At 36.9% G+C, this 24,044-nt stretch overlaps 1 protein-coding gene across 1 annotated transcript in view; it reads right to left on the reverse strand.

The window, feature by feature from the left end:
• PREX2 (phosphatidylinositol-3,4,5-trisphosphate dependent Rac exchange factor 2) overlaps positions 1 to 24,044 on the reverse strand; it is a 269,082-nt gene that overhangs the window by 117,115 nt on the left and 127,923 nt on the right. Inside the window, exons 16-23 of the mRNA XM_066378926.1 lie at positions 21,512 to 21,584; positions 18,126 to 18,268; positions 17,876 to 17,968; positions 16,254 to 16,402; positions 10,385 to 10,470; positions 5,649 to 5,785; positions 2,683 to 2,800; positions 263 to 447 (exon numbers count right to left, since the gene is read on the reverse strand). Of these exons, the coding sequence (XP_066235023.1) occupies positions 263 to 447; positions 2,683 to 2,800; positions 5,649 to 5,785; positions 10,385 to 10,470; positions 16,254 to 16,402; positions 17,876 to 17,968; positions 18,126 to 18,268; positions 21,512 to 21,584 (984 nt within the window). The remainder of the gene's footprint in view (positions 1 to 262; positions 448 to 2,682; positions 2,801 to 5,648; positions 5,786 to 10,384; positions 10,471 to 16,253; positions 16,403 to 17,875; positions 17,969 to 18,125; positions 18,269 to 21,511; positions 21,585 to 24,044) is intronic.

The raw sequence follows: 24,044 nt of genomic DNA on the forward strand, positions 1-24,044 counted from the left end.
TACTAAATGCAGAGAAGACTTTGCCAAATCAACTAACACTCCCCTGGGCTGGAGTCCTATCTAACTTAACACTGGGCTCCAAAAAGTATTAATACAAAGGAAGACTGTACACATACATACTGAGGAATGGGGTGGGAGAGAGAAGCTAAATGGGCTGACAGCTAAAACATTTAGCTACTTACATTTTTTTAAGGTGGGGGTGGAGGAGGGTTTCGGTTCCTTTATTTAGTACGCAGTCCCTTGTCCCCAGGACCACCCTTACCTTGGCAGTGAGGCTGAAGAAACCTTTGGGCTCGATCATCTTCTCCACCACATTGCACTTGATCCCAGCGGTGCTGTCATACTCATACACAACCCCATATTCCAGGTGGACGTTATCCACTGTCAGGCTCACGTGCTCCTTCTTCCCGTCAATGATGGCCATGGTGTTGAACTTGTCAATTACCTCTGCAATAAAGATCATTTTAATTCTGCAGATTCATGAAGGGTTTATTAGTCTTTTCAAATAATTTGAGTCTCTTTGAATAATTTTTAAAGAGTTTTTTAAAGGACGGCTAAATGTGATGTGCTAAATGAAGCATCTATCCTTGGTCACATGTTTTTTAAAAAAAGAACGTTTTTTAAAAATATGCTTGAGTGATCCAAACCTCACTAATCTAACATGACTAGTCTTATCTCTGCATATCCATATTGATCTATGACCATACATGAGCGTCTTTACACTAATATAAATATTGCACACACTATTTTATATTTTCTCATTAAAAGCATGCATAAGTTAAAGTCAGCATTCTTAAAACTGCCTTCAACATTGTAGAAATGCTTTCTGAAAGCAGAAAAAATACATAAGCCATACTGAAGAAGTAGAAAGAAGATATAATAATCATGATTTCAGCAGAGAGGGTGCCTGATTTCTCCCAGATAGCATCTTTCAGAGATAGCTCATTGAGAAAATTTGTCATCATGCACTATAGTAATATTTTCATCTGAATGCCTTCTTACAGGTTTTGGCCTACAATCAGTCAGCTGGTAAAAACAAACAAACAAATAAACAAACAAATAATCCACCTAAAATCTCAAGAAACACTGAGAAACCTAACAGTAAATATTAAATAAGCAAAAATAAAATGTTTGTTTATTTAAAACAATTAGGTTATAGAATATTGGAAACAGAAAATATAAAATAGGCAAAAGCTGGAAAATGGTTTTTCTTAAAATAATAAAGTCCCAGAACAGCCAGAAATCAATTTCCAGAACACGGCATCAACCCACTCTACCTGTCACTGTGACAGCAAAAATAATTAGAAAAAATACAAAAACAAAAACTCTAAATGATAAATAAAAGCCTCAGGATAAGGTCCTTGGTTTACATAAATAAGAGAGTTGATTTATCATAGAGCAGCAACACTGAGTATTTCCAATATGAGGCTGAGTATTTCCAATATGCCCATGAACTAAGTGGCTCCTACCAAGTGGCCTTCCAGAAGTAGAGGGAAAACAGCTTTTCCCAATTTTCCCCATATGAGCAATATATATAAGGAATTCTTCACCTGGTCTGGTTTAGAAGAAACTAAAAAAACTACAATTAAAATTTAGAGGCAACCACCAATACATGAGTGGAAAAATCCTAGGAAAATGGAAGAGAGGATTGAAGGGCTTCTATGAAAACCTGTTGAAACAATAATTCAAGGCATTTGTCAAATGCGAACATAATTGCCTCTACCCCTTCACCTTTGATGAAGAAGCCACTGAGATAACAGTGGCTTGTATTTTCACATTAGTTTGCCTCATTCTTTATCATCAGTGTTATGACACAGTAAAGGTTACCTAAATAAAGAAATTCTTTCAAAGGACCTATGGATCTACTCAACCAGGGCTTCTCAAATATTAGTGTGCATTCAGATCAGATCTTTATTAGCATGGAGATTCTTCTGAGTCAGCAGATCAGGGTGGGGGAGCTGAGAGTCTCCATCTCTCCTGCACGGCAGGTACTGCTGCTGCTGCTGGTTGCAAACCACACTAGAGTAGCAAGGTCCAACATCAAAACTCAAAACTAGGAAACCCATTATAACTTGGGTTTGAATCCTCATTGGACCATGTACTGGCTTGGGCAACTCCCTTAGCCTCAATTTCATCTCCTCTTAAATGAGGATGGTGATAATCACACCTTAGGAGATTTTCTTTTTTGACGACTAAATGAGATAATCCATGTAAAACACAATAAAGTGCCTAACGAAGTGCAGTAGCTATTATATACTACCTATAAGCTATCATTACTTATGCATTTGACATGACAACTATTGGTGACTATGACTTAAGGAAGTAGCCTGAATAGAGGAATAGACAAAAAGTGAAGGAGATTAAGAGGTACCAACTAATAGTTATAACAAGTCACAGGAATATAAATTAAGTACAGCATAAGGAATATTGTCAATAGCATCATAATAACTGTGTATGTGATAGACGGTTACTAGACTTCTTGTGGTGATAACTTTGTAAGGAATATAAATGTCGAATCACTATGTTGGACACCTGAAACGGATACAGTATTGTATGTAAACTATAATTTAAAAAGAGCTTTACATTCAAGAATGAACATATAAATGTTCAATAATTGGGACTAGACGCAGGAACATTGAAAAAGAAAACTATAAACAAATAAGGAGAAAAGAAGAAACCCACCTTCTACTTTGCAGTCAAAAGCATCCCCTGCTTCCTCTCCAGGGGGTTTGGCGGTGGACTTTTGAAGGTCTTCTTGTGCGCTCTCAAGGCTGTTATACACCCACTGTATGGAGTCTTGCTGGAAATGAGGAAGGACAAAAACCTCGGAGGTATTAGTGCTCCCTAACCTGCATATACATGTCATAAACCTGCTTTACAAGGAGAGCTGACAATCTTGTTTTTTCTTCTAGTTTGTTTAAAAATAATAACATTTGAAAAAGAAAGAAAATCAACAACATCAGAAACTAATAGAAATTCAATGGCAACTATTGTTATTGTTTAACAAATTGTACTTTTAAAGCTTGGAGTTTTATCTTCCTATGTTTTTAAGATATATTTTCTCAAATGTTGTACTTAAATGCCTCAAGCATAGTTTAAAATAAATTATAAATTATATTTTTAATAAGTAAATGTTAGATGAACAGTCTTCCAAAGAATCAATCATCTATAATTGTACAAACCATTTAAATGCTCTCTTAACAGTCACATATATTTTAATACACTTAATGCTTTTTTGAATCTAACCAATAAAACAAATTTAAAAACATCTTTCATCTCATCATCTCATCAAGTTCTATCTATCTAAAGATATCGATAGTTACAAGTCATGTAACTATCTTTTAATCCTCCCATGTCATAAATCATCCTGTATTTTAATTGAAATCGCAGTTCCAATCTTTAGAGAAATGGGAGACACAAAAATGACTAGCAAGTAAATGTTTTCATGGTTGCATTACTTTTCCTAGGCAAGATCATAAATTGGATTGTGCTTCTGAAGTATGATATACACATTATCCATTTTTCTCTTGTATTATGAACTTTACAGTTGTGTTTATTATATTACTATACCTTATTAAAATGCTAGCTAACACTTGATTATTACAACACATTCTGGTATCCCTTTGTGGCCTCCAGTTTTCACATAGCACCCAGTTTCCACAGCTTTACGCAATTCCTTCCCACAGTGACGACCCTGGGCTTGGTCATGAGATCTGACTTTTCCAAAGGGATATTAACTAGCATGATGTAAATAGAGTTGATTGTACATAATATCCCCTCTTAAAATTCAGACACCATGTAGGAATGAAAATCCTGCTAACTATTGGAAAGGGAGACCACCAGCAGCAGGACCGCAGTGCTGGGGCCGTCCTAGCAGAATGCAGATACAACAGGGCTCTCACAGGAGCCAATACCAATCAACTTGCAGAATCAAGAGAAATAATCAATCGCTATTTTAAGCCACCAAGTGCTGAGACAGTCAACTGTCAATGGGTAGTTGATAGAGCATGGTATTTACTTATTTCATTTTTCTGTTTATTTATTGTTTTTCTTAATCATTTTATTGATCAACAACACTACTCCAAGAAGGCAGGCAGGGGAAATAAAAAGAAATAAAACTCAAATCTATTTATTATAGTTACTTATTAAAATTCTTAAAGAAGGTGAAAATTTTGATATTTCAAAGTGTCCTTCTTAAAAATTCATTCAATAATACAGTTCATTAAATATTTATTAAACTAATTACTATCAACCAGAAGAACCTATGCATCAATGTGTGAATTCCAATTTGCTATGTTGGTTTGACCTTATTAGTAAGCAAAATCGATGAGTTATTTTCTTGTATGTTCAGTATTTTGCAGGCTGTCAGGCCTGAACTATGAAAAAGTAGTCATTTATCTTTCTGGTTTGAACACAAAAGCATATTCTCAAATCTAGAAAATTGTATTTCACTGTACATGACAGAAAAAATATACAACCTCTCCTTTGAAGTTTTGTGGCTTTTTTGCATTTAAAGTCCTTTTGCCTTTAGTTGATTAGGTTGAATTTTTTCTTTTAATCCAATACTCACTGGTACCTCACAAGATAATAAACTTTGCTTATAAATTAGGATTGTAATTTTACTTTTCTGTGACACTTGAAATTTGGATCAGAGGATAGTGCTGAAAATTTTAAATAATGACAACTCTGTTATGGTGTTTTTACAGAGCTTAATTCAATTGCCTAAATAAATATATCTAAATATCAATTGCAGACCCCATAAAACCCACAAGTTTTTGTTTTTCTCAAAATTCTAATAAATATTATAAACATTAACAATTCATATATACTGACACAAGATCACATTCTATAATCTAAAGCCATCACAAGAACCAAGAATCCCTGGTCAAGGCACATATAGGAACAGAGTGATATTTCTGTCCCTCTCTCTAAAATCAATAAATAAATTCAAAAAAAATAGAAGCCTTTGGATTTCAATATGAAGTTAGCTATTCAAAAATTCAAATCACAATTAAAATGCCCTAAGAGCACTTTTTAAACAGGTGAGAATACTGCAACAATAAAATGTAATCATTTAAGGCCCTGGCCGGTTGGCTCGGTGGTAGAGCGTCGTCCTGATGTGCGGAAGTCCTGGGTTCGATTCCCGGCCAGGGCACACAGGAGAGGCGCCCATCTGCTTCTCCACCCCTCTCCCTCTCCTTCCTCTCTGTCTCTCTCTTCCCCTCCCACAGCCGAGGCTCCATTGGAGCAAAAGATGGCCCGGGCGCTGGGGATGGCTCCGTGGCCTCTGCCCCAGGCACTAGAGTGGCTCTGGTCGCAACAGAGCGACGCCCCGGATGGGCAGAGCATCACCCCCTGGTGGGCGTGCCGGGTGGATCCCGGTCAGGCGCATGTGGGAGTCTGTCTGACTGCCTCCCCATTACCAGCTTCAGAAAAATACAAAAAAAAAAAAAAATGTAATCATTTAAGCCTAATCAACTATAACTAATTTATGCCGATAAAGCAATCATGATTAGATTTACAATGCTGTGATTAAATGTGAACTTAGAAGTGGGAAACCCCAAACATCTCTGGCACATCCTATGTTGTCCCCTGGCGTTTCTATGCAGGTTTGCAATTCGATCTAGATAAGCCAAGAAGCAGCTTACCTTCATGGGTCTCCTGTACTTCCTGCAGGCTGTGACATGCGCAATAACACTTGCATGTGTCTCTTTGCTGACATTGATCCCATTGACTTTGATAATACACTGTCCAGGGTGAAGTCCAGCTGCTGCAGCCACAGTTCCTTTAAATACAAATGAGAAGATTGCAAAAAAGAACAAATTTTAGGAATGAGAATCGTTTTTATCACATATGCAATGAGGAAAGCAATTAAAAATATAATAAAGATCTAGCTAGTGCGTTTTTGATAAGTTTGGTTCTAATAGAAATGCCTTCTCAAAATTTTCCTCCTATTCAGTAGCCTATTCAAACTGTGGTTAACAGAACATCTTCCCACCTCCCTATGAATTAGTTTGAAAAGATATTGTAAAGTAACCTTTGTAATGGCAATCAGTTATTTTCTCTTTAAAATGTCTAGTCAATCTAATTATCTAAATATACATATATACTGGCAGAAAGAAGAAAGCCAGAAATGTACTTTATTTATATTTAGTGTATAAAATCTCTAAAAATTAAAATAGTATTCACTTTTACGTTTTAAAATGCCAACAATTAAAAGAAATTCTTCGGGGAAACAAAGTCAATTATCAACTACAAGTAGACTGGATTTGCTAAGAAAAATAAGTTAAGGAGATGTACAAAGGGTCAGGAACCCAAGAACTGGTGAAGTATAAAATTAATCAGATAACATCAACTGGCCACAATTATTCCCAAGGACATTGACTTAACTATGGAGTGGCACATCCTAACCAGTGAGTTGAGATTTGCAGAACCTTCCAGTTGTTATTATTTGATATTCCAAGTAAATCAACACTTACAAATCACCATTAATAAAAAAATACATAATTAATATAAATTACTATACAACTTATTGTAAGTATGTTAGAAGAGCCTTTCTTTATAAGCAATTTCTCCCATGAATGAATTATTAATCATCTTGAAGAACATAATTTTTATATATGAGTTGTCTTCTCATTAAAACTCACTCCCAGAAATATTAAGTGCTTTTTCTAGATTCAATTGATTCTCGGTGAACGACATTCCCAGCAGAAAGAACAGCCTGAAAACAGGCAGTGAGTCAAGAAATAACCTGGACATTTGGGAACACATGCGCAGTTGGGAATGTGACCTTGGAATAGAGAGAGGTACTGAAGAGCAGCGCAGAGCCAGGTTGTGACATTCTGGGTGCTTTGCGTGACGTTTTGAGAATCTGAACCTTACCTATATATGGAAGAGGAAAAATCTTTAAAAATTTTAAGCCAGAGAAGTGACATGATCCCTCCAAATGGACAAGGCATCACTGAAGTTTAAGTTGAAAATCAAAATCACAACATCTAACTGCAATTTTCCAAGCTAAAACTAAGGCAGCATTAGTTATAAAGGGGAGAATGAGATCAAGTACTTGATGTGTGATGATGTTTTTGAAAGGCTACAGTGCCCAGGACCGCTACTGTGCTTTTGGACTCAGTGACTGAGTAGACGGAATCATTTAACTAAAGAGAGATCACAAAAGGTAAAGCAGCTTTGGAGAATGAATGAAAAGTTCACTTGAGGATAATACTGAGTTTAAGGTGCCCAGGGGCCTTTATATGCATAATGAACAATTAGATCTAAGCTATAAAACTCAGGAAAGAGACTTGGCTGGAGACAGAAATTAAAAATCCGCAGCAAAGAGAATCAACAAGATTGCTTCTGGAGAAGAGGTGCCCACAGTTATGCTGAGTCAAGTAAGCCAGTCAAGAGAATGACAGATACCAGAAGATTTCACTCATTTGTAGAATCTAATGAACAAAATGAACTAACAAGCAAAACGGAGACAGACTCAGAGAGCAGGCTGACAGATGGAGTGGGCGGTGAGGGGAGTAGAGGGATTCGCAACAAAGACAAAAAGAGAGAAAAAAATTAATGGGCAAGGACAACGTTCTGACTGTGGGGAGGTGGAGGAGGTAGAGGATGGTATAGCAGGATAAATGATGATGAAAAGAGATTTAAAACGCAAATATGAAGTAAGTATGGACAGGCAAAAATACAGACCAGCATTTTGGGAAGTTTGCCCAGGACAAAAGTAAAAGTTATTAGAGCACTATTTTAGAGCTGCGCCTCTGAATCGTTGTCACCTGGGAGACTCGGTAAAATGACGATTCTGACTCAGTATGTCCTGAGGTGGGGGGAGCTGAGATGCATCATTTCTCACCAGCTGTGTGGGGGTGCCAATGCTGTAGGTCTGTGGACCAAACTAAATAGCAAGATTCTAGAGGAGAAAATAAGCAAGAAGAAGAGGTTTTGTGTTTGCTGTTCTAGTTTAAGAAGTTTTTGTTTCTTGTTGATTTTAAAGAAAGGAACTGAGCCTATACTATAATAATACAATGAAAAGGTTGAAAGTTCTGGAAAGGGGTGTCTGACAGAGGATCCAGAGGGGTAGGGTCCAGAACATTTGTGGAGAAACTGACCTTGAACTACAGAAAGGAGAAAAAAGACCTCTTCCTCTAGAATGGGAGAAAAGTTGGTGATGATGACCCAGCCAGCAATATGTGCATAAAAGGGTGGGGCTCTGCGGGCTTCACACCTGGTATCCTGAATTTGTCTGTGAGGTGGCAAAGGAAGTGCATTTTGGGAGCCAGGAGGCAATGATGAGGAGAAAAAGAGGGAGTGGAACAGAGACACATGAAGATCAGTGGGTAGTAATCCAGACCCAGTGAAGACAAGACAGTGAATTGGGATGACATTAAGTCCATATCCATGGCAGTTTTACCTAGCGACTCAGGAAAAAGCCTAGTTGTCCCTGAAAAGAAATGGACTGGATCCCCCTGGGGGGTAAGGATGAGGGGATCTTGCTGGTGCTGACAAGTATGACTAAAGTGACTCACCATGGGGATAAGGCTGGCTAAGGAGGGAAGTGGAGTCTTGAGTAGTAACTAACTAGGAGAAAAAGAGAAGCATCCAAAGAATAGAAGTTCCTACTGAACTGGCAAACAACCTGAGACTATCAAAGTGATAAGAGAGCAAACTAGCCCAACCTGTGGGGGCACAGTGAATAAAGCGCCGACCTAGAATTCTGAGGTTGCCAGTTTGAAACCCTGGGCTTGCCTGGTCAAGGCACATATGGGAGTTGATGCTTTCTGCTCCTTCCCCCTTCTCTGTCTCTCTCTCTCTCTCTCGCGCGCTCTCTCTCTCCTCTCTAAAATGAATAAAGTCCTAAAAAGATAAAAATTTAAAAAATGATTCTCCCCTCATTTTGAAAAAAAAAAAAAAAGAGCAAACTAAGAGAGTGTAGTCAGAAAATTAGCAGATCAGAATTTTAGATTCCAAAGGTGAAATTCAAGTTACTGATATAATCTAGTGGGTAGCCATGGGAAAGGACTGAAAAGTGAAGGAGAAAGTCTCTTTCTCTTAGGGTAAAAATATGCTGAAAAAAGAAATAAGTGAATACTGTCTTTTTATATGATATATATATATATATATATATATATATCTATATATATATATATCTGAAAGGAGAGCACATGCGCATTTCTGTCCTTCACTCATGAGAAGCAAAGAGCACAGCAAGTAGGCTACCCTATCGCTAAGTTCCAAAGACAGAAACCTGCTCTCCACATGCTATTGTAATAGGGAAAGAGGTACAACTTGAATCACTCAGGTTTTCAGTTATTTTATAGAAATGATAATGTGACTTGCTCTTTTTTGTTTGTAAAACTGAAGAAGATATTTGATGTATCAAATATCCTATTTCAGTATGAGCTATATCTCATTTCAGTTTGATAAAATCAATGAGTTGTGAGAAAGGTTTAAATGTCCATTAATCTACATATTTTAAAAATCTGACCTTGGTTGCTAAAATAAAAAAAATCTGAGCAAAAAGATAAGCTTTTGAAGTAGGATTCATTTTCATTGTGCAAAAGCTAATGAATGCAAATTTGTAATCTAATAAAGGTCTAGCTGGTATGTTCTTGACAAATTTGATTCTAAGAGACATGTCTTCTCAAAATGTTCCAGTCAAATGTTTGGGTGATCATATTCATATGCTTTACATTTTATATTTCTTTGTAATGAAAATCACTTACGTTCCTTGATGAGATACACAAATGGCCTCTTATGCTCATGGTGACTTCCTATAGCCACAAATTACTTACTATCTTTGGCAGTATGAGATCTAACAGTTACTTCCTTAAATCATTACAATGTTAGTATGAAATTTAAAACATACATGATAACAAGAGATATCAATGGCTAATTAGTCCACAAAACAAAGAGAATAATATAAACAAAATGTTTAGTCATTAAAATTATTCCATTTAAAATGTATTTTATGATTTATAAAATGCATGGCTAATAGAACACCTGAAGTAATCATACAGCAACAGGCTTTCAAGCACACAGATTCTTAAACTTGGAAACTCACATCTTTGAATTACTGACAAAAAATATAGTTATTTGCTTCTTGAAAAAAAGACAAAAAGATGACTTTAAAATCATCACATGCTTTGACTAAACTGAAGCACACAAAAGAGTGATTTTAGGAGGCATCATTCACTTATAAATTTTTAACACTTTTTAAGTTTTAAAAAATATTATTTTAGAAATAGACCATCATTGAGTTAATACAGTAAAAATATGATTGAGATATGTATGACATCATGATTATGCACATTTTGGACATATTCTCATTTAGTCAAGAATCCCCAACATGCCAGTGGCTGCGTCACGCAGGTTGAATTCTCACCTCTTCCCACCGCGTGCACAACCGATGGGCCATAGCCCCGGATCTGGAATCCAAGTCCCTCGGCTGAATCTGGGATCTTCACTGTCCTAATATCAAGCAGAAAATCAGGTAAGGCAACCTTAAAATGCCATCATTGGTTAAAACAATAGCTGTCCACACTTTTATTTATTCTTTCAAAAAATATGTAATGAGAGTCGACCATGTGAAAAACACTGGGTTCGAAACCCATGAAACAGGCATTACGCTGCTTGCCCTCACAAAGGCACATAGCAGGCACACATTGTGGAGTTTTTCACTTGACATATCGCTGTATATCCTGAACAAGTATATCCTGAACAAGGACCAGACCAGGGGCTCAGACACATGTCACTTCAAATCCTCCTTTAGGCACTTGATAGTTGGATAACTTGAATGAACTCCTTAACTTCTCTGAGACTGAGTTTCCAGAAAGAGGATGGTGTTAAAACTTATTTTGCAAGGTGTCAGTGGAGATTAAAAGAGATACCTTTGGTAAATTGCCCTGCATTGTCTATGAACTACATAGGTACTTAACAAAATGGAAACTTCTCTCCTTAGTTTACTATTGCAAAGAAGACATCAGTGCTCTGTGAAATGTCTTTGTTAACATTAACATAAAAGAAATACAGAATCAATACATTTCTACCTGTTGGAAAACTCCACCAAAAAAACAACAAAGAGCTAGTTATAAAAAAACAGATGTGTCAAACACTACATCAAAGTAATATAAAGAACTTTATTATGTATTCAGTGGAATGTTAAAAGAATAATATATCAAAGGATAAACCTGCATAAGGGAAAAGAAATGTTCAATGAATCCACACGAAAAAGAAGATGAAGGGATAGAGAACGTGAATAAGCTGTCATGGCAAACAGAGAGGGGTGTCCGAAGTGGCCCTGACAAATGAGCTACTTCATAGAAGGAAGCGAGAAATCAGATAGTAACAATGAAAAGCAGAGAACAGCAGACAGGATGGAACCTCACAACAATAAAAATGAGTATAATAAATTGCAGTAGAGAGCAAAGACAAACGAATACAATCCAATACATTTTGATTGATTGTCCTGGATGCCCAAGAAACAAAAGTGTTTTCCAAAAGCTGATGAATGAGCTATGAAATAAATGCAGCAGTACTTCACGGGTATATTAAGCAGAGTCTCAGGTTGGGTACAGCAAGTCTTACTTGCAATTTATGAAATAGCTGTTAGAGCAGTTGGAGCAACACAGTGCCCAAAACACTTGAGAAACCCAGCTAGTGCATTTAGGCCTGACAGCGATCTGGCTCTGCAACCTAAAATATAACCTAGGCAGGCGTTGAGGCATTGAGGCGTTTGGCAGTAGAAACACACATTGCCTGTTTCAAAGAACCTTAAAAGTATTATTACAAATTAGGTAACACACTGTGAAGTGATCTACACATTGGTGGGATGGAGGACACAGAACTAATTTATCCTTTATCCTTAATTAAATAATTTTTGGTACATAAAGCTATACCTGCTTTCTCTGAATAGCAACTTGTTACTAGTGTCTGTCAAAGATACACTTGAAAATAGAAGATAACTAAGGAAAAGAAAAGGGAATTCAATACATTTTCTGAGTATGAAACAAAAAATACAGGTATCTCATGTTCCTGTAAATTATCAGTGGGAGTCTACTTTTGCTGAAATAACAGAACTTTCAGGCTATGATGAATTATTGTTCTTTAGGATTATGAACAATTCATAATGGCCTCTCAACCCTTTCTAAGTAAGGTCTTCTATGCTTCTAATATTGCTCTAGAAGGTTGACCTACCCTAATCACCTAGAAGATTATTATAATTTTCTTAACAAAATTTGTACAAAATACCATGAGATGTGCTTGGTCATAATTTGGGGACTCCCATCATAAAATTATCTTTGGAAAACATGTTTCCCTATTGTGGAAACACTATGTTGCCTATTAAAAGAAGAATTAAATTTATAAAGAAGGATGCTCTATTTCCTGTAGAAAACAAGTGCCTAAATTATCTACTACAAGGCCTGCCGAAAAATATCTTGATGCTATCTATCATAAAATACAGATTCAAAAGAAAAATGGTGTTGTATTTACTTCTCACATTTTTTATTTTGGTCCCCAAACAGGATACTTTATGAATTATAAGTAGCTATTGCTAGAAAATAAAAAAAGTGATTTATAGATAAATGAATAATACATTAGAATGAGGACATAAAGGAAAGGTTGTAAATTCAAAAAAATTAAAAAGATAAAAATGAGACTCCATCCTCAAAACAGTTTTAAAATACAATGTCAAATATACTCTTTTTTTTTTTTTTTGTATTTTTCTGAAGCTGGAAACAGGGAGAGACAGTCAGACAGACTCCCGCATGCGCCTGACCGGGATCCACCCGGCACGCCCACCAGGGGCGATGCTCTGCCCACCAGGGGGCGATGCTCTGCCCCTCCGGGGCGTTGCTCTGCTGCGACCAGAGCCTCTCTAGCGCCTGGAGCAGAGGCCAAGGAGCCATCCCCAGCGCCCGGGCCATCTTTGCTCCAATGGAGCCTTGGCTGCGGGAGGGGAAGAGAGAGACAGAGAGGAAGGAGGGGAGGGTTGGAGAAGCAAATGGGCGCTTCTCCTATGTGCCCTGGCCGGGAATCGAACCCGGGTCCCCCTCACGCCAGGCCAACGCTCTACCGCTGAGCCAACTGGCCAGGGCCAATATACTCTTGATGTAATAAAGAATCAATGGAAAAAATGAAATGAAAGAACAGAAAAGCATCATAGATAACATCACTGGAGTATACATTATGGGCCAAACGTGTCACGGAGTCTTCACCATCCTAGATTTGTCTAGTGTTCTTAGCAGCTTCATGACATAAGAATGCTTATCATCCCTATTTTTTTATGGATGAGGATGTTGAAACAGCACAATTAGCAAGCAAGTGGTGGATGAGAGCCTTGAACCTGGACCGGAAATATCAGGTTCCAGTTACTGTGCAACAAACACTAAGGGGAGAAGCAATTACTTTGACGACTTAGGATTTGCACTATCTATTTAATTTTCAAACTGTTGACTTCAAAGTCTTCTACCTGCTAAAATGTTTGTGAGCAGTGGGCCAGTGTTTGCAGGGTTAAGTTAGGAGGAAATGGGCCATGGGGAAAGCCTTCATGTTCACTAATGATTGCTTTAAAATACTACTCCCTTATTCCTTTCCTGTTAAATGTCCTCAAAGTATCCAGTAAGGCAACTGGGTTAGCTTTATCCTAGATAGAGCTGGAGAAGAGGGGAGCACTATATAATTCATTTTAGAGAGATGCCACTTTTCTGGTTATTTGCTGCTCTCTAGCCCAAAGTCCTCTGAAATTAATAACTTTAATGAGGTCCACTCTTTCAGACCCGTTGGTAAGCTGTTAGTAGAAGCATTTACCTTGACTTAACACTATAGAATCTAGCCCATTACACTGCACTTCAACTTTTAAGATAAATAGTACACCCAGCTTTGCTGTACTTATATTAAGGCAGGATAGAATACTGTATTAAACAATATATACTTAGAATCTTTCTATAAGTAGTTACAATAAACCATTTTGTTTTTGAAGTGGTAACCTTTACTTATCTTAAAATTCATAAAATTTCTTATCACTATTGATAAATAATATAATTCAGTCTTAATCAGTAATTTAGATATAATTATAGTACATTACAACATGATGGTAAGCACTTTATATGCATTATTTCAATTACTTAATTGGTTAAACAAAAGGAAACCTGATAAGGGAACACGAGATCATCAATGATTACAAAAGAAAAGCCACTGTTTCCTAACCATATTCATAATATCTTATTTTTTCTTATAAAAAAACAAGAGATTTAAGCATCTCCCATTTTAGAAATATATAATCATGCATATGTGTGTTAGTACTTATAAACTTCAACTAACAATAATTTTCAAAAGAATAACAATGGGTATTTATGGATGATATGATTCTAAGAAGTCTTCCTTTAGAAGTTTATTCTCTAAATTTCCTATAAAAATATGTTATTTTCTAATCATAGGTATATAGATAGGCAGACTTTTCTTTTTTCTTTTTTGAAGAATGGACCTATTTCTAAGTACACACAAGCATGGAAATGTCTTTCATCCAATCTTTACCCCATCTCTTATGAGTATTTAATTATAAATGCTGTTGAATCCACTCATAGCCCTTGAAATTCTTAGAGCTGAAAATGGAGGAATGCAATTATTTATTACGAAGTGTTCTATTAGTTTTCTTCACTCATGGTCAGACTTAACCCAACCCACACCAGGAAATTTAGGCAGCAAAAGAAATGTATTATTTCTTCTGAAACTACCTGATTTAAGTAGGAAGCATTTTATCTTCATAAGTCAAGTATGGGTTGACAAGAAAGTATTTTCAGTTGTCACACATAGTGTTGTAATTGTTTTGAAGGATTTCTGTCAGTGTTATAGTTTTTCCCTTTTGACATTTGATATCAGTCACATTTAGGTTACTTTAGAAGCAAGTTGTGAGTAATTTTGTTTGTAGCTGTTAGTTTAGGGTCAATTTTAACATGGAGTACAGAAACAAACTCCATGTTATATGGTATATTAACATGGAGTACAGAAACAAACATTTTTGGTATATTTTACATTTTTATTTCCATAAAGGAAAGAAAGCTGCTGAGGCCCACAGAAAGATAGGTGAAGTTTATTGTGTTGATTACATAACAGAACGCACATGTCAGAATTAGTTTAAAAAATTCTGTTTCAGAGATTTTTCACTCAAAGATGAAAAACGTTCTGGTCGACCTACTGAAGTTGATGATGACCAAATCAAAGCCATAATTGAAGAGAATCATCATATAACTGTTCAAGAGATTTGCAGAAAGGTTAAATGTATCACACACAACAATTGAAAATCACTTAAAATATCTTGGACTCGCTGAGAAGCTCGATATTTGGGTTCTGCATGAGTTGGAAGAGATTCACTTAACACAACAAATCAATATTTGCTATAGTATCTCTTGCGCAATGAAAATGAACCCTTTTTTGAAAAGTATCATCACTGGTGATGAAAAATGGGTCATCTACAGTAACATCATTCAAAAACAATTGTGATCCAAGTGTGATGAACCTGCACAAACCACATCTAAAGCTGAATTGCATCAAAAAAAGGTCATGCCGTCAATTTGGTGGGACTACAAAGGTGTTGTGTATTTTGAGCTGCTTCCAAAGAAATCAGACGATTAATTCAGATGTTTACTGTCAACAACTAATGAAACGGGATGAAGCAATCAAAGAAAAATGGCCATGATTGGCAAATCGCCAAGGAATTGTGTTCCACCATAATACAAAGCCTCACATATCTTTAGTAACTCATGGGAAATTACTGGAGCTTGTTTGGGAAGTGATGTCACATCCCCCCTTCAGCCCTAAGCTGGCACCATCTGATTACCATTTATTTTGAAGTTTGCAAAACTCTTTGAATGGTAAAACTTTCACAAATGATGATGACCTTAAATCGCACTTGGTTCAGTTTTTTGCTGATAAAGACCAAAATTTCTATAAGTGTAGAATCATGAAGCTGCAAGAAAGATGGCAAAAAGTCATTGAACAAAATGGAAAATATATAGTTGATTAAAATTCATTTTTTGTATATAAAAATGAGTTTTCACACTATAAAACCGAAATTACTTTCTTGCCGACCCATAGTTTCCCCATTATTTTAAAGACCAGTTTTAGTAATGTTGGTGAGGTTTAAATATTCCAAGAAATGAGATGCTTAATTCTAGACATATGCTTAGTTAACTTTTCTATTTTATTCACCTATGTATAATTTTTTAAATCCCACACAAATCATAACAACTTACTCCCTTGGCTTTGTGCTCACAAGAACTCTTAGAGGTTTTCTGCTGCTTAAGCATGATTTCAGGAAGCAATCCACTTCATTGAAAGGTCTCATAAAAACTAGGTCACCATTAATAGCAAAAATCTTTTTCCCAACTTCCATGCCAGCCATCTAAGAAAGGAAAAAAAAAATCAAATTATATTTTAATAAGGGATCTATTTTTTTTCCAGAATTAGAATCTGAAAAGGTCTAGTATTTAGATTTTGACATTTTAACACATCTGCAAATGTCTTTACTCAACTTCACAAAACAGAACTGTGGCTGAGATGACAGAATTATTCTCTCTGACCTAGTTTTAAATTTGATCACCCATCTTTACTGAGATTCTCCCCCTCCATCCATGACTTAACGTTGTCTTCCTCCTGTGTCCCTTTCTTCTGTGGTATTTTATAGTTTTTTTTAAATTTCATCCTTTTAACTATAGTCAAATACTTTTGCCATCTATATCCAATTAACTCAGAGCTTCAAGCTCAGCACAGACATCCATGATGAGCAAATATGCATCGTTAGCCTGAGAAAGCCCAAGCGTTTCCCAGGCCATTTCTTAATGGCCTAGAAACCAATTGTGCTCCAACAAGCACAGACTACAAAATGCCGGAAAGACCACAAAGAAGACATATCTCTCCATGTCAACCAGGCCTACTGCCTATACACTATATGCTGTTTTAGTTACCATATAAATGATAAAAACCTGGGAGAAGGTATTTTATCAGGGGCAATGTCAGATGAAGCTGTGCTTCAGAAACATCCTCTGAAAATGTCTGGGAGAAACATTTCCTTCTCACAGAAAATGATTAAAAATAAGCATTTGGTGACCAGGCCCATGGACAGAGTACAAGTTGACCAGATATTTTGTTTGACATTAATGTGCTGCTGTACATTAAGCTTCATCAGGTGTAAGTTTGTGATTTGGTCAAAGACAGGGACCTTGGGCATTAGCAGATGAGACAATGGGTGGCAGTGTACTAACTGTAAACAGATTCAAAGTTAAAAGCCACATTTCATTCATGATCAAATTCTTTCTTAAAGACTTAAATATTGAGAAGTTTGCTAGGGGATTAAGCATTTTACAAGCCCAGCAACGAGGTGAGAATATTTTAACTCTGATAACCTTGGTATATAACACTGTAAACTAGATTCCGTGAAGACAAGAAATGTGTCTATTTTGTTCATTGTTGTATTCCCAGAGCCTAGAACATTGCCTAGCATATAACAGGTACTAAATAAATATTTCTCAATTAATGAACGAATACAGCCCCACCCTACACAGTCTTCACTTGGTGCCAGGCAAGAATCAGGGAACAGGGAAGCCCCACAGGCATACAATGAGCCATCTGGTCTCCCAGGAGGTAAGAAGTTCACAGCTATTGATTCCTTGAATACTGCCCCTCCAACTACACCTGAGTACCCAGACATGGACTCCTCTCACACTTCCCAAAAGTATTTGGTAGAACCTCAGAATTAGATTATTCAGAAACGTTATTTTCAATAAAGGTACTTAAAGGCTGATTTTAATTAGTTTAGAAATTTTATATTTATATGTTATGAGCAACAAATTTAAATAAAAATGCTAATTTACATTACCTCAGCATTAGACCCCTTTTCTACCAACTTAATTATTGGAACTTTATTTTTGTCTTCTAACCCAAAACCATAGCTGCCTTCATTGGATTTAATCTGAAATGCAAAATATTAACAATTATTAATAAAGCAAGCAGGAAAAATGTCTGCAAATCAAAGAGTAAGAAATAATATGCATTCCATCAAACATGTTTATGCAATCTCCTGCCAAAATAAAATCAAGAAGCAAACCTATAACACGGTAATAACTTACCAATAGTGATTTAGCTATAACATTTTCCACGACTTTTAAATCATGCTTCATAAGTCGATGTTTTATATTGGATCCTTCCATTTCTTCATCAGCAAAAAACCGGAAGAGTAGAGGTTCATCTTTGAATTCACTTTTTTCAAGGACTAAGGAAACAGAAAGAGATTCAAATTGTTTCAATTAATTCAAAACTCAAACTTTTTAACAAACTGATAGACATTCAGTAAAGTAATACCAGTACCATGGCCTCAATTCTATACTTCTAGGACAAGTTACCTTCTCTAAAATTCATAAGATAATTTTCTGTTTATTTCTATAATTTCCAGCCAATGTTTTCTTTAAGTTACTCTTACCTAAAAGATTTGAATTTTTAATATAAGGTGTATTTTTTTCAATGTTAACTTTTTTATACTTAACCACATCTTAACTTTCCAGATTAAAACCTTAATTTAAGTAAAAAAAAATATTGAATAAAAAAATGTATGCAATCCAAAACATAGGAAACTATAATGTTTTGAATTTGTAGTAAAAATTTTAAGTCTGTTTTTAATATCTTGCACAATAATGGGAAATTCAAATGGATTAAAAGTGTTGTCTTTCTGTGTGTGAGCAAATGCCAACATGGTCACTTTGTTCTAACACTTGAAACCAAAACTATGTCTCCTGGGAGAAATGTGATTTTAGTTTCCATTAATTCCTAGCTCTTCTCTGTTTAAAAGCATCAGTCTCACATAACCTTATTTCTTCAAAGGTCAGTTTTTTTTCCCCTTTCATCGGAACATTAATATTTCCCCCCAAACCCCTAAGATTCCTGGCATGCCCTAGTGATACAAGGTTTATGTTTTATAGGCCTTTAAAAAATTAGGCTTAATACCAATAGAAGATATTTGTATTCAGCAAGATCCTGGCAGCTGTCAAAATGTGTTAAAAAAAGAAATCTTTTCTATTTCCATTTATCTTTCCTAAGTACTTTGTAGAAACAGGGTGATTCATTGAGCCAGGGAGCTAAAGAGGAGGCAGGCAGGTCCTGCCCCACAGTAGAAATATAAGGCTTTATGATGAAACAGACCTGTGTTTAAATTCCAGGTCTGGCATTGATTCTGGGTGTAACATTGGGAAAGTTACCTAAACAGTTTGAATTTCAGTTTCCTCATCTGTGAAATATGGGCCATAAAACATTTTTCATAGTGTTGTACAAAATTAAAATGAGGTAATAAATGTAAATATTTTGACATACAGTAAGCAATTAAAGATAGCTATTTATTTTGTTATTTTTATAGAGTTCCAAATAATAATTATTGACCAGATAGCTGTATGTATTGATCTTTGAGTAAAGACTGTCTGTCAATGTGAGTTAACAAATGAAGCTATCAACCACAAAGTCATAGCGGACAACAGAAATGAGACTGTATGTGAGATTGAGTTAGGTCTTGTCTACATGACATGAGCAATTTTGTCTCAAAACTCACATGGTACTCCTTCCTCCCCCCCAAAATCGTCTGTCTAAAGGAGTGATAAGACATCAGGAAGGCCAGGACTAGTTGAACTGATTGTACTTTACTGACAGACTTTTGTAGGAAAAATATTTGTTATAACTCAACATTTAAAAATAAGTGTTGAGATCAAATTGCTGCTTATTACTGCTTGTTTTCAGCTTGATATTATAGTTTAAATTCCCTATCATGGCCCTGGCCAGTTGGCTCAGCGGTAGAGCGTCGGCCTGGCGTGCGGGGGACCCGGGTTTGATTCCCGGCCAGGGCACATAGGAGAGGCGCCCATTTGCTTCTCCACCCCCCCCCTTCCTCTCTGTCTCTCTCTTCCCCTCCCGCAGCCGAGGCTCCATTGGAACGGGGATGGCCCGGGCGCTAGGGATGGCTCCTTGGCCTCTGCCCCAGGCACTAGAGTGGCTCTGGTCGCGGCAGAGCGACGCCCCGGAGGGGCAGAGCATCGCCCCCTGGTGGGCAGAGTGTCGCCCCCTGGTGGACGTGCTGGGTGGATCCCGGTCAGGCGCATGCGGGAGTCTGTCTGACTGTCTCTCCCCGTTTCCAGCTTCAGAAAAATACAAAAAAATAAAAAATAAAAAATAAATAAATTCCCTATCATGATGTCATTTCTTCCATTCAATGGTTCGCTCCTCAAGGATCAATATTTCTATATCACAATGGACACTGTACTCTAGAGATAGTGGAATGTAATGGAATTCCCAAAGGAATATATAATAACCAAGGATGTCTTCAAATTACTGTAACCTTTGCTGTACTTTTTTCTTTTTTTTTTTTTTTTCATTTTTCTTAAGCTGGAAACAGGGAGAGACAGTCAGACAGACTCCCGCATGCGCCCGACCGGGATCCACCCGGCACACCCACCAGGGGTGAAGCTCTGCCCACCAGGGGGCGATGCTCTGCCCATCCTGGGCGTTGCCATGTTGCGACCAGAGCCACTCCAGCGCCTGAGGCAGAGGCCACAGAGCCATCCCCAGCGCCCGGGCCATCTTTGCTCCAATGGAGCCTTGGCTGCTGGAGGGGAAGAGAGAGACAGAGAGGAAAGCGCGGCGGAGGGGTGGAGAGGCAAATGGGCGCCTCTCTTGTGTGCCCTGGCCGGGAATCAAACCCGGGTCCTCCGCACGCTAGGCCGACGCTCTACCGCTGTGTACTTTTTTCTTCATAAGAATGTAACAAGCATCTGAAAGCAACTTACATATAGGTATCAAATATTTGACAGGTGCTATTAAATAATGTCTATAAGCATATATAATATATTAATAAATATTTGACAAATGCTATTGATTACATGTCTATAAGCATGTATATAGTTACAATAATTTCTAAAATGGTATAAATAGAGAAGGAAATTAAGTCTCAGTATTTTTTTTATAAATTTATGTGAAATGAAGTCATCAAACAAGAAAGAAAATCTATCTCAAATTAGTAGCCAAAAAAACCAAATTTCTTCCAAAAATGTATAATATTGTTCTCTGAGATAAGTTTGAACGTAATTTTATAAAAAGAACAATAAATATTTAACCATATATACTTTCATTTAATTATTTTATTATATTCTAGCATTGAAAAAAAAACCAAAACATGAATCTGATCTGAAATAGTTTCAAAGATGTATATGAGCTTTCTTGAAAAAAATAAAAACTTCAAAACTCATGTCCTTACTCTTCTGGAATCAGCTACAGCCTAGAAAAATAGAAGACTAGTGCCAGAAATTGGGAGATAATGCAGATGTGGTGACCCAACATGGACACCTGGCAAGGCCCGACAGTCTTGCTGGTCCACCTCTAAATGACTTCACTGGAACACTGAGGTATTCTCGGTGTCCTAACAAAAACAAACAGTAAAATACATCTGTAAGCTTTCAAAATAAAAATTCCTAATTCCTACCATGGTGCATAAATCCATTGTCACAGAGTCCGATGCCAAATATCATTGCCTCTTCTCTGGTGCGGCAATCCCCCTGTGAACCATTGAAAGAAAGCACGGTACAGGTTAATATGCAACTGGAGTCTTCCATCTTTACTGTAGTTGATGTTCCCAGCACTAAGCAGACAAAGTCAATCATATGCAGGGCAAGGAAAAAGTAGGTTTACAGTAGTTCGTATGGAAAATAATGCAATAATTAATAAATAATAAAACATGAATAAAATGTGTTTTTCCTACTCACAATTATAAACCTACTTTTGCCCCACCCTGTATTATGGTCTACATTGATTTTCTAAGCCCACAATATATAAAACATTCACCTGATTATGAAAACACCTCCTTTTGACATTAAATAAAAACAAAGATTTAATATTTCTTGAGAAAAACCATATTTTATTAAATATAAAAACATGATTAAAATGTATTGCTACCAAGAATGATTCCCTTCTCTTATTTCTTTAACCTTTTATCCCATCAACAAAATATCCTAAATATTAAAATCATACTAAATAAAGCTAAGTACATCATTATGCATGATCTCAGCTATTACTTCCCTTCCACCAAATGGCCTTGCTCTTTGAAACCTCTTAATGAACCCTACTAATCTAGGGTGACTAGTAAGACCCGTAGGGTAAATTTTTTGGCTAAATCAGCAAATTCAAGTTTCTCTCTCATCGTCTTGCTGAAAAAATAATCAGATTAGATAACTAAACTCTAAAAAAAAAGCTCAATGCAACTTCTTGTCATGGCACCTACTTTATTTCTGTAGGTATGAATTCATATATATGAATATTTACGTGTATGTGTGTGTGTGTGTGTGTACAACCTTAGAGTTGTATGTTTTAGAGTTTAAAAAGTGCCTTCCACATATTATTTCATTTTTTCCTAGTCCTTTCAGCACTCAGGTACTCTACATAATCTATCTTCTCTTCTTTGTCCATTCAGTTTCTACATCAACACTCTAATCTAGTATGTCTTCATCAAAGCCAGCCCATGTTTTCCTAATTTCAAGCTAAGCAATAAGAGTTATGTCTGATGCTTGCATTTGGATAAGCTTTACAGTATCAGAATTATAAAACTTATATTATAGAGAAGAAAAGACAGGAATAGTTAATACAGTAAGTAGCAAACAGTTGTGAAAATAACATTCAGGGAGAATAAATGCCTTGTTCAAGTTTGCATAACTACTTATCAACAGAGCTGTCATCAGACACCAGGTTGCAGAGTCCCAGTCCATTGTGATCTATATTGCATTTAATTTCTACAGACTTTATCATTCATAACATACCGCTAACAAACACTTTAGAAAAACACTTGCAATTGGTCCAGGATTTGAGTAATTCTCTTAATGCTCATACTTGGAAAGTAAAAATGCCAAAAGAATAAAAAAATGATGATAACTGACTTCCTGAGTCAGAGGTTTAAATATTTATTCAACACCAGCTTTTACTTCAAAAATATGTTCTTCAGGCCCTGGCTGGTTGGCTCAGTGGTAGAGCGTCGGCCTGGCATGCAGGAGTCCCAGGTTCGATTCTCGGCCACGGCACACAGGAGAAGCACCCATCTGCTTCTCCACCCCTGCCCCTCTCCTTCCTCTCTGTCTCTCTCTTCCCCTCCCGCAGCCAGGGCTCCATCAGAACAAAGCTGGCCCGGGCGCTGAGGATGGCTCTGTGGCCTCTGCCTCAGGCACTAGAGTGGCTCTGGTTGCAACAGAGCGACGCCCCAGATGGGCAGAGCATCGCCCCCTGGTGGGCGTGCTGGGTGGATCCTGGTCAGGCGCATGCGGGAGTCTGTCTGACTGCCTCCCTGTTTCCAGTTTCGGAAAAATACAAAAAAAAAAAAAAAAAAAAAGGGAAAATCACTTTTATCATAATGCATGTAAAAAATTTTTTTTCTTGTGGGAGAGACAGAGAGAGTCAGAGAGAGGGACAGATAGGGACAGACAGACAGGAAGGGAGAGAGATGAGAAGTATCAATTAATTCTTCGTTGTGGTACCTTAGTTGTTCATTGATTGCTTTCTCACCTTGACCAGGGGGACTCCAGCTGATCCAGTGCCCCTTGCTCAAGCCAGCAACCTTGGGCTCAAGCCTGTGAGCTGTGCTCAAACCAGATGAGCCCATGCTCAAGGCGGTGACTTTGAGGTTTCAATCCTGAGTCCTCTGCGTCCCAGTCTGACGCTCTATCCATGGCGCCAACTCCCCGTCAGGCCAGAACCAATTTCAATCACAGACGCTGACCACAGTGTTAGAAAAGGCTCTGACACTAGTAAACCCATTGTGTTTATGAATGAGAGTTTTATCTAAAGGTAACTGTTGATTTAACTTAAGAATTTTAACTTCTAAATAGAATAAATTTAAGTGTTATAAAATACAAAATTAGGTGGTCTTGAACAGTCTAGAAATTAATATTAATAAAAATCTCAAAATGTCTGTGTACACATGAATCAAATGTGAATTAATATTTGAAACAAAAATAAATATTTTTATGGTTAAG

Source organism: Saccopteryx leptura, chromosome 3, assembly GCF_036850995.1.
Source record: "Saccopteryx leptura isolate mSacLep1 chromosome 3, mSacLep1_pri_phased_curated, whole genome shotgun sequence".
Classification (NCBI taxonomy): domain Eukaryota; kingdom Metazoa; phylum Chordata; class Mammalia; order Chiroptera; family Emballonuridae; genus Saccopteryx; species Saccopteryx leptura.